The sequence below is a fragment of the Pelobates fuscus genome, chromosome 3 (assembly GCF_036172605.1).
Source record: "Pelobates fuscus isolate aPelFus1 chromosome 3, aPelFus1.pri, whole genome shotgun sequence".
NCBI lineage: Eukaryota > Metazoa > Chordata > Amphibia > Anura > Pelobatidae > Pelobates > Pelobates fuscus.
Window position 1 is genome coordinate 97,266,254 of NC_086319.1, and position 12,122 is coordinate 97,278,375.

General features: G+C 35.5%; 1 protein-coding gene across 1 annotated transcript; it reads left to right on the top strand.

Annotated features, from left to right (window-relative positions):
- Positions 1–4,978: 4,978 nt before the first annotated feature.
- On the top strand, positions 4,979–11,275 carry MSX2 (msh homeobox 2). Its single transcript, XM_063445236.1, has 2 exons — positions 4,979–5,440; positions 10,092–11,275. The coding sequence occupies exons 1-2, from the start codon at positions 5,089–5,091 to the stop codon at positions 10,514–10,516; spliced, it is 777 nt and encodes a 258-aa protein (XP_063301306.1). The 5' UTR covers positions 4,979–5,088; the 3' UTR covers positions 10,517–11,275.
- Positions 11,276–12,122: the final 847 nt, after the last annotated feature.

Genomic DNA, 12,122 nt, shown 5'->3' on the forward strand with positions numbered 1-12,122 from the left:
CTAACGTGTGGTTGGTTTATGCATTTACTTCAGCCTTGATGGAACTTATAACGTAAAAAGGTCGAAAGAACGAGGAGGACTAATATGTCAAATAAACAAAATGAATGTATGTGTGCGGGGCATAAGTGTTGCTTACTTTGTCTAGATTACAGCTCTCATGATACTCAGCCAGCCATGTGGCTGTATATCATTCTAGACCTTAATGAGAGTTGTAGTTCACTAAAAGCTTGCTTTTCACTAGAAGAGTGCCTTACTATAAAGTATTAGCATGCTGCAATGTGTCTATATGTACCTCCTGCATTATAATATTGTGTGTTTACATGTTGTTACAGTGAGGTCCGCTGCGGGAGTTTGCGGGTTAATCCTCCCACAGGATCCCCATAACATGCTGAAGGATGGCCTCTAATGCTGGCAGCTCAAGCCTCCCTGGGAAGGCTTCCTTGCTCGGTGCCTGCGAGCCCAAGACAGGGGCCGGCTCTGGAGGTGGAGCTGGGGGCAGGCCCCATGACAGGCCCTGGGGACAGGGGCGGGCCTGTTTTGGACAGGCAGCCGCTGCAGAGGCTGCTGGAGCCGGTCAAACTCAACAGCCGCTTCCCCCAGGAGTTGGCCTTTCATCTCGCCGCTCCTGGCGCCTGCAAATAGCCTCATTTCGTCTGCAGCCTCCCCCTCCATGTCACTCCCCCCCTCCCTCCTCCTCCTCCCTACTTCTTCTTCTCCTCCACCATTAACTGAGCTGCACAGTCCCAGGGACACAGGCTATGTATGTCCCCAATGGGCTGCAGCCATGGACTTGTTGGGAAAGCTGGGGAGGTGGGTTAAAGTCATTATCCTGGAGAGGAAGAGGGAAATCAGGGCCCTGAGTGTATAATTGGTGCTGGGGCCAGGGGAGTAATCATTAGCTGATATAAACACTTTACATGGTACTTCCTGCTGCTGCTGCTGCTTGCTAGTGATGGGAGACACTTTGTAATCCCACAATTTGACCCATGGCTGCTGTCATGGAGTGGAGGGCTATCAGGATGGCTGCAGGATCTTGACTGGCTTTAAAGTACCTGCCATTGATGGACATCTGTCTGGGGATGCCTCATGCCAACACAGAGCTGTGCTAGCTGAGGACACAGGAGTCTCCCAGCTATTTAAACTGATTGTCTGGAGATATTCCTGCTGTCATTCTTATAAAAGCACAGGCGACAGATAGTAGGGGAAGAGAGGGGGCGGTGGGGGTATGTAATTGCTGTTCATTGTTTAATAAAACATTTTTACAAAAATGGGCCTTGCTAGAACAGACTGTGGGAATAGTAAATGTGTATATGAGAAACCATGTGTTAAAAAAAAGACATTTAGAATCCTGTCTCACAGTCTCACATTGTGCAGACAGAAAGCAAGTGTGACTGTCACGATTGCATAGACTAACATAGCTTTGTGTTTACATATCCTTTTGTTATATTATCACCCATCCACGCTATAAAAAACATAATAGCACGCTCAATATACATGTACTTATATTGTACACTTACAGATACTTTACACTGGCCTTGATTTGATATTTTAGAAAAACATTTCAAATTATATATCTACAAAAATTCCCATAGGGCTTTAATTGTGATTTCTGTAGATAAATCATTTGAAAAGTTTATCCAAAACTATTGAACCATTTGGAAAGTTTGTTATTAAACATAGGCCATTGTAACATTGTACACTGGAGTATAGTTTGTAACTGTGTAACCCTGTATTGATGGGTGTGTGTGTGTGTGTGTGTGTGTGTGTGTGTGTGTGTGTGTGTGTGTGTGTGTGTGTGTGTGTGTGTGTGTGTGTGTGTGTGTGTGTGTGTGTGTGTGTGTGTGTGTGTGTGTGTGTGTGTGTGTGTGTGTGTGTGCTCCATTGTTTACACAGGGGGTCTAATCAATAAATGGCTACTTAAATAATTACGTGTGTTGAATAGGTGGGGTGAAATAAGCGAGATTGAAAAATATTCATCAAATTTAACAGAGCTGGATATTCGTATTCCAGTGCTGCTGATGGGGCCTGAATTTTTCCAGTCGACTTATAATTTCCCATAACTCACTGTTTAGTGAGTGAAACATTTGAGGATTGTATCACAACTTTGCTCTCTTGGCCTAACTATGTCAATCTAAGTTTCAGTTTGCTCCCTGAGAGCACGCAGAGTACATGAATACACAACAACTTTAATATATAAATATGTACAAGACACCAACACACAGCCAGGCATACACAAATATACACGCTTACAAATATAAAATAAATGTGGGCAGGCATTTGAATAAGAAATGTACATACACATATGTGTGTACACACAAATATAATATGTGTGTGTACATTTCTGTGTGCATATATATATATATGTGTGTGCGTTTGTCATATGTGTTTATAATTGCTGTCATAGGTTATGCATGTATTAAATGTACTTTAACCCCTTAAGGACACATGACATGTGAGACGTGTCATGATTCCCTTTTATTCCAGAATTTTGGTCCTCAAGGGGTTAAATCCTATAATGATATGTATGTGTGTTGTTAAACATATCCCTTACGATAGTATATACTTATATATAATAAATGAGTGTTGGTATATGTCATGTGTGTACAAGATATAGTATACTATGCACATATGCTGTGCACACTACAAGAGTATTAGAGAGAGAATGAGATTATTGAGGTGTGTGTGTTCAGCTATATGTTCTGTATGTTCTAAAAATATTGTTGTAAATATATATATATATATATATTACATACCAAATTTATATAATTTTTCATTCAAATTTCTGAGATAGATCGATAGATCGATTTTATAAGTAAATCATGCATAATGTATTTGACAATTGTACACTTTACAAAGTAATTGGTAACATCACGTAGCTGTTATAATGCATTTATGACAAGATTTTCTGAAAATAAAATAAAACGACAATTGATTGTGGAGCTGTTAAGGGGCTGCGATTTTTTGCATCTTGCTGATTTTCAACCCTTTTGTAATATAGTAATTCAGAATTCCTATTAACAGAGACAACCACAGATGCATAACTGCTGTAAATAACTACATAACCTACATGGGACATGCATACTATTCATGTGTTATATGTGATATATTTTGTCAATGAAAGGGTTAAGGCTTATTTTGTGGAAGGGGAGAATTACAACAAATGTTATTTTTTTATTTTTTTTCAATCAGCATTTTAATATATTAAGGGCTTTGGGTAACAATTAAACGTCCATATAATCTGTGAGAACAACTATTCTGAAATAAAGTCTGAACAGGAATAGCTATTCTGAAATGAATTATTTTCAACAATTTATCAGAAAAACGTCGCTGTCTGTCAGCTGTGTAACACAACTTAGGGTGTTCAGGCTGGAGGGATTTGTTCATTTCCAATTCAGCAGAGCTGAGATTTTTATTCACAGCTTTGCAATTTGCATCTTCATTTTACAAGGCTGTTCTCAACTCATTTCAACTCGTTGTTTAGTGAATAGATCTCTAGTAAAAGATGATGCGAATTGTTTGACTCTTGTCCATTTATGCACACTACCATAATGACAACACAAGCAACTTTTAAAGGTCTTGGAGTTTATTAAAACTGCACTTGTAATACTGTACATACATATAACACTGCTAAATGACTTGGATTTTAAAAATGTTGGTAGAATTAACCCTTGTCGTTCTATAGTTGCAGCATGTATGGGTAGGGTTACATTTTATAACATGGGTAGGGTCATATCATTTTATAACATATTCAATTGTATTCTGATTCAATACACCTTTCAGTATTGCACACCAGATACTGTGTACTTTCATATTATAAAGAATATTTCAGTGCTTTGTAGAAAATGGATTTGCCATCGTCTTAAGCAAGAACAGTCCTGGGGGGCACTGGGTTATTATGGTGTAATTAATTACAAGATTGAATGTTAGGGTATGGTAACACATTAGTCTAATTGTTCCAAAGAATGATTATGCAACAATTATGGGATATCATAATTGAGGGATAATTATAGAATCCATTAATCATGTGAAAACTGCAATTATAAATCAGACTGTTTTTTGATAGGAAAGATTAGCTATGAATATTTAAAGTCAGCAGAGATCTTGGGACATATTATTTAGCTGGGAAGTGTATGAAATTGTTATTAAGTTGTGTTTGAGTTATTAGGTAACACGGTATGTAAATAAACGAGAGAGAAAAAACAGCGTGGGAATAATTTGTTCCTGCTGCTAGTAACGCCATTGTTGTTCTAATATTTGAATGTTTTTAGTGTCTTATTTTCCCCATATGCCTTTTAGAAAATCAATATTTAATGATCAATTAAAGCTTGATCTGTGATCAACTGACTTGCAATGTGTTATTTTCTACCAGATTTACTGGGGTCTTTGCTGGATTTAAAGCTGTTAACTAATGCCATTTTCTTAATGATGTACAAAATGTCAATTTTATTAGGAGATCATTGTACACTAACTGAGCTATCACAGGATCATACCAGGCCATTGACATCAAAAGCACAGGGCAATTGCTTTCCCTTGTCTTGCACTCAGATATCAAATTTATCTGTATCAGTTAAAAGCCAAGAAGATACTTAAATGTTTACATGTAGACACATGAAGACATTACAAAGAAAGGAGTCTTTAAAGCGGAGACTAGAAAGAGAAAATTGGTTATATGAGCTTCCTCTTCATATAATCAGACTTAATTACCCAAGTGACTTTTCAGTTTCTTGTGATTACAGCCCTACAGGTATCACTAATAACACAGCACAGTCTGCAGTCTATCTAATTAACTTTTTTTTTTGTGTGTTTCCTTTTTTTTTTTGTTACAAAAACAGTTCTAAAATCACTGCCATAAAGAAGAAAATCAGCCAATAGGGAGAGTCCTCTGGCTACGTCACAGGGTTCTAGCGCTTCCTGTTGGCTGTCAGAAAAAAAAGTTTTATTGAGTTTCCTAGTTTCCTTGAAGTCTGTGACTGTGAAGAGTTGGGTCTCAAGCTGACTGTATCCACAGAGCTGATCTCCCTCCGTTCCAGGGATCGAAGCCAGGAAGGGGATCTATTATCTGTTTGTTGCTCCCCTTTACACTTCACAATGTCTTCTCCTCGGAAAATCAAGGAGGATTTAAGCTCTGATGAGGAGACCTCGGTGCATCCCATTCACTCCTCAGCTGAAGATCACAAGATCAAAGTCTCCAGTTTGCCTTTTAGCGTGGAAGCTCTCATGGCTGATAAGAGGATTCCTAAGGAGATGCCACATCTACGTGGGTTGGAGGTCCCTGGGGCCAGCAGTAGCCCAAGACACCTGCATATAGGGGCAGTGAATAGAGAAAGCCCCAGTCCTCCTGGCTTTACAAAAAGTTTTGAAACATCTTCTGTGAAATCAGAGAATTCTGAAGATGGAACAGCATGGCCCAAGGAAGGAGGCAGCTATTCTCCTCCACCAAGTAAGTTTACGCGAGTTCGTGTTTATAGAATAAGGGGCTTATTCACTAAACTCGGAACTGGGGCGAATTAAAAATGAAAATGCAAAAAAAAAAAAAAACTGTAGCTATTAGAGATGGAGTATTAAACACTTTTTTCATTTACAATTTACGTTTTTAATTGACTTCAGTTCGGGGTTTAGTCTCAGTAGAACTATCGTAAAGCCAGTTGTTACTCCGCTTCTATTAGAAATGCATATTACAGTACAGATCTAACTTTTAGAGTTTACCAGGTCAGAGGCTCTATGTTTATTCTTTACTCTATTCATTCATATATCTGAGTATGATCACATAGGGTACATCTGAAAACACACACATTCATAGTCATTTTGGGAGTCACAATGTTTGTTCTCTATTCGTAAAGCGTAGCGAAGATTGGTTAGCAGAACACTGTATGTAATGCTATGAGTGAGTGTTAACTGCATGGCGACTAAGAATCCCAGTAACCAGTTGAAGTTCGAAGCTATGAGGGGGGCAATTCTTCTAGAAAACAATTGGTATTCAACAAAGGGCAGTTTGACGTGGGGTTAAATCAGTTTCCTTTGATAATTGTTGCCCTAGGGATCTATTTACTAAACATTGTTTAGTGGAGTTGTGATGAGTTGACAACCAACCTGTGTCGTTTAGCTCAAATATTCACGTGTGTGTGTGTGTTATATTATATGTGTACACACACACACACACACACACACATAAAGAATGCAATTTAATTTTACCTCAATACAATATACACACACCTATAACTCAATACAGTGTGTGTGTGTAAATAAATATATATTATATATATATATCAACTAAACAATAGTGAATATCGACCTAAAGGCCTATTTTTTCTTTCCATGCGTTAAACCTCTTGCTTCCAGAGTTTGTACAATACGAGACCTGAAGATTATCTTATCCATAATCGATCCCCAAGCCATATATACTAATAATCATTTAGCCTAATCTATCAATGCAGTAGTTACTGCCTTGATTCCCTCTATCTAACTTCGTATTAGTGACTAAACACCCGCAGAGGTTAGGAGACCGCTTTAGAACGTGCTATCAATCAATATCACATATTTATTTAGTGATTCTTGTGTTACTGCCCCTGAGTGAATTACTAAACTGAGGAAGAATGTGTCTTCAAAGACAGCATGTAATCTATTTCCCACTAGTTGTGTGATGATACAATAAAACAGTAATACAGGATTCTGTTCCCAGTACTCTTTTTCTTGGATGCGATCACAGTATATCAATAGTTAAAACCCATTTTTAAACCAGATGAGCATCATGGGATACGGATGTTTATTTAAGAGTTTCATGGTGTCTTCAGATAAACATTTCAAAACATTAGTTTGCTGGAAATTAAGACAATACTTGAATTGTTACGATCACATTTTGGTTCATGAGCAGTGCCCCCCCCCCCCTCTCCTCCCCCCCTTAAAGGGACACTCGACTAAATATGAATATCTCTATTTTAAATACATTGTATTGTCTTTCTCTCCCTTTAAGTAATATAAATTAAATACCACTGATTAACTTAAGTCGTAGTTTGAATACAAATCAAGTTATTATTGTATATATTTAGGTAGAACTGTATTTATAAATTGTTGCAATTTTGTCTCTGCCCTTGTGTTAGGGCTGTACAATTAATGAATTACGTGATCGTTTTACTGAGTTATAGTACTGATGCTGTGATAACATTTCATTAACTTGTGCAGAGGGGGAAGACACTTCAATGAAAGACTTACAGTGAGGCAATTGTATTAACTCTTTGACTACTGTCTTAACTGGCCTAAATGCTCCTAACTACAGGAAAGTGAAATATTTACTTATAGCTTAAATCACTTATCCACTATCATATGCTCCCTTTGAATCTTACATGTTGCACTGCTAGTCTGCAATAAAACATAAAACGAATATGACGTCATGTCGATGTTCTTTAGTTCAAAGGGAGCTTAATGACTTTTAATGATTAGTGGGGAGATGCTTCAATAACAACCAGATCTCCTGTACTTAAACATTTTTTATATGTGCGTGTGTGAATTCCATCCATCAGTCCAAAATGTTAATGAGAGATGTGTTCAGATCTAGAATAGGCCATTACAAGCGGTTCAATAATCTAGATAACTTCCTAAAAGACGTCTATGGGAGTTGGAGTAGGGATTTGGGAGAATACACCTGTAACACGAACATTCTAGCCCATCAAAGGAAAAGTGTAGCAATTCTGGGACCAAGTGATACATTTGTAGAGGTCACCATAGAAACCAATAGAATGTCTCCACTGATACCCTGTACCGAGCTGAATTTATGAGAACAGATTGGAATATATCACCCCAACGAACCTCCATCAGTCAAACATGAATTTGAATGGATAATCCCCGGGATTTCTTAGAAGCATTGAATTTGCCAAGAAGGAAATATCTTTTACATACTGTTTAAGCATCAACGAAAAAGCAGATGGCATTTAGTCAATCACTAACACACACACAAGTTCACAGTAAAATTAGGAGAAAATTGGTAAAAAAAAAATATTTTTTTTTTAGTAGTTATAAAAACATTTTATTTATTCTTAAACCACGCAAAAATGTAGTTATGAACTATTGATGTTAAATGACAATTTTTAATTAGGCTTTAAGTAGACGGATAATCTGATTAAGAGTATTAAACATCAGCGCATTCCTTTTGGCTTTTTTAAGAACAGCTTTGGCTAAGTCACACAATAATGTCATTCACTTTAAAAAGCTCTAAGAAAAAAAAAAAATATATATATATTGTTTGATCACTTAAAAAGCTTTGTGCGGAATAAAAATTGCAAGCACACCTATTCTTATATCATTTAATCATCATCAGTGTTCAATCAGCCTTTTTAAATACGTGTTATCTATTCTAAATATTTTATATTCTCAAAATGATAAATCTATAGCCATCTTTTTCTACATGAATAATTTTAAAATTTAAAAAAGTAAATATTTATTTCAATGGCCTCTACCTGCCTTCTATGAGCTTGTTAATAAAAAATAAGGTATGCAATTTTTCTGAAATATAGAAATAAAATCTTAGATTGTGTTAAAGTATGTATTTTAATCTTACCTTGTCAGTACAATATATTAAACTGTACTTGTGCCAGCTCTTCTATTGTCATAGAATAGTCATTTTCTGCATTTTTATTTGTTTCAATCCAATTTTTTTTCTGATAACTTCTGATTTATTTCGTTGGCACGTTTTATATTTATTTTAGGGTATAGTTGAACTGTCATTATATTATTGCAATAAACCGTAAAACTATACATTTTTAGGAAATTTGTGTGTGTGTATATTTAAAATAGTAAGGCATCTTTAAAGTTGTGTTCTATTACATAACATACACATATGGCACGTAGAGTAATAAAGAGGGGGGAAATGATTTTAGTTTACTGTTTCTTGTTTTTTATGTTTTCTTTTCTTGTTCTCATCGTTTGCTATTTTGATCAGCAGTTCTGTTACACATTAACCAATTAGATTCACACGTCGGTGTTGAGTTATAGTTTCAGCACGTGCCTGAAGCAGTCATTTTAAATACATAATCTGTATCATACATTGTAACATTTTTAAAGTTCTAAGTTTAAAAATAAAATTAAAAAAACCTGTGATGTGTGTGTGTGTGTGTATATATGTATATATGTAAATATATATATATATATATATATATATATATATATTGGATTCAATAGCTAAGTATCGACATTATAAGACTTACAAGTGTGTGTGTGTGTGTGTGTGTGTATGTGTGTGTGTGTATATATATATATATATATATATATATATATACACAATACAAATTTGTAAGTCTTATTGGGTCAATAGCTTTAAAGCCATTTTATTATGCCATGATCTAATCGATTTAATGTAAAATATTTGAAAACCTTATACTTCATAGACCTATTTCACGCCAAATTGATCCAGTAAAAATATAATTATGTAGAATTAACCTACAGGGCCACCAGTTTAATATCCTACGAACTAATGTATTAAAATCCAAATAATGTAAACCAGACCAAATACGTGCATTGCACCAGCAATAATATAAGTATGCAGAATTTAACGTCTTCCTTGCCAGGAGGATATGCAATACAATGCAGAATTATCTGTCTCTGAGAATATTGGTCACTAAATCTTGTTTAAAATATGACGGGTGAATGAGGGGTAAATGCTTGTATGAAATAAAATATTTGTAGATATCTATATCTTTTCTGATGGTCTGCCTGCCTGAGTGCTTGTCTATCTATGCAAGTTAACACATATCTATAAAATGCCTTTAACCCCTTAAGGACCAAACTTCTGGAATAAAAGGGAATCATGACATGTCATACATATCATGTGTCCTTAAGGGGTTAACATATAGTGTGTGTGTGTGCATAGGCAAACAGATCTATCTATCTATCTATCTATCTATCTATCTATTTATCTATCTAGTAGTATTGTGATTGTGTTTATTACCTTTCTGTAGTTAGTGATACTGTTAATTTCATCTTTTTCAATGTTGCTCTTTTGTACATTTTTTTTGTTTCATTATTTACCAAAAATGTATAAATTATTTATTAATACTTTATAGTTGGTATTAAATATATATATATTTTCCGTTTTTTTTCAGGGCACTTGAGTCCTTCAACGTGCACCTTGAGAAAGCACAAGACTAACAGAAAACCCAGAACCCCCTTCACCACATCCCAGCTTCTTGCTTTGGAAAGGAAATTCCGACAGAAACAGTATCTCTCCATAGCTGAAAGAGCTGAATTCTCCAACTCTCTCAACCTCACAGAGACCCAGGTCAAAATCTGGTTCCAAAACAGAAGAGCCAAGGCCAAAAGACTACAGGAAGCTGAACTGGAGAAGCTTAAAATGGCAGCCAAACCCATGTTACCTCATGGGTTTAGTTTACCATTCCCCATCAACTCTCCCCTCCAAGCAACATCATTGTATGGATCTTCATATCAATTCCACAGACCAGTACTTCAGATCCCACCTGTAGGACTATATGCTACCCCTGTTGGATACAGCATGTATCACTTATCTTGAGAACAATACTAGCATAATAATTCTAAATACTCATAAACACTCAGTGGGCAGTATGTCATATGCACCAAAATACTGTCTGAGCACCCCAAAAACTCTCATCACGTGATTCTATAGACAGGAACAGTGGTGATGGTACCCTGGATTTACCTGCACAATGTTTCATTAGACTTTTTGATCACCAACATCTGTCGGCTGTATCAGATGCCATGTGCAGTTCTGTTTTAGTGCTATAATCAGGGCCACGTCGGATTTTAGGGGTTATGTTCAAGGTCAGATAGATAAGGTGTAAGTAAATAATATTGTTTTTTTTCTTTAAGAATTTGTAGTATTACGTGTTCAGCTTTTTTGCTGAAGAATGTCATTCTGAATTCGGATGTGTACTTCTATATAATCATATCTGCCTTTTATTTAGGCAAAATACATAGATAAGCATTTGATGTAAGATTAAATGTACATTCAATGTTTCAACAAACAAACCTAAGAAAGTGTCTCTTTATTGCCACCACTTCTTCTGAAGGCCATATAGGTGGCACATTTTCAACAGGGACTTATTCACTAAGCAGTGAGTTTAAGAGTGACTTGCAACATTTTGGAGTTGAATATCCACTTTGGCTATTTGTAACTTGGCTAGTGTTGTCTAAATTGTGCATGCCAACCCAGTATAACTCACTATTCAGTGCACAGGAGAGGACAGCTGAGTATAAACTAGGATGTCAGATATTTTTGAAGTATAGACCGATGTAACAAGAGGCTATTTGGAAAAAAACGTTTAAATTTAAAAAAATAAAAAAAATAAAATCCCATTTGAAAACATCAAAATGAGTTATTTCATAAGATGGTAGAGTAAAGGTAATACGATTGGAGCTAAACTACATGTATGGTTTGATTTTTTTTTTTTTGCTATTTGTTATGAAATAGCTTTACCAATCCAACTATTTTGCTTTTCGACTCATTTTCATTTCTATCCATTGGTCCCTTGTATTACATAAGTATATATTATTTTATATACTATACTTAACTACATATGCTATATTTGTTTTGGAAATACTCTCTGCCACCTCGGATAGAAGGTTATTTTAAAGTATTTAGAAAAAAAAAATTAAATCTAATTCATTATTAAGATTTGCAGTTAAAGGAATGTAAAAATAAATTGATGTAAAAAAAAGTCATTGTAGTTTGCAACATTAATATCAGGGATTAATTCACTAAACAAAGAATGATGCTGACTAGTGAAACAGCTTGCATAATTTAGGCCAAAATAGCAGAACTGGTGTCCATTGTTTTTTCAGCTCGATTATTTTAGCCTGAATTGTTATTTACCTAATTTGACCGTGTTGGTTTTTTTTTTTGTTTTTTGTTTTATTGTACAATTTCTCTTTTATTTAATACTTAATTCTGTAAGGCAATCTGAAGACAATTAAGACATGTTTGGTTAGCTATTTTTCTGAGACAGAAAAAAGAAATTGAAATTTTTATAAGAATTTAATATACAGGTTGAAATTTGTGAGCAACATCCATCCGGTTTCTAAATCTAAAATATCTGAACCATGTAATACCTCTGTTCATCCCTGTTCATTTTGGTATCATTATCCCTTTGAAAGGGAAA

What these genes read in the sequence shown, in the direction of transcription:
- MSX2 (XM_063445236.1), top strand. Translation starts at nt 5,089, where the DNA reads ATGTCTTCTCCTCGGAAAATCAAGGAGGATTTAAGCTCTGATGAGGAG. An exon ending in CAGCTATTCTCCTCCACCAA is followed by an intron (nt 5,441 to 10,091) that starts GTAAGTTTACGC and finishes GTTTTTTTTCAG; the next exon opens with GGCACTTGAGTCCTTCAACG.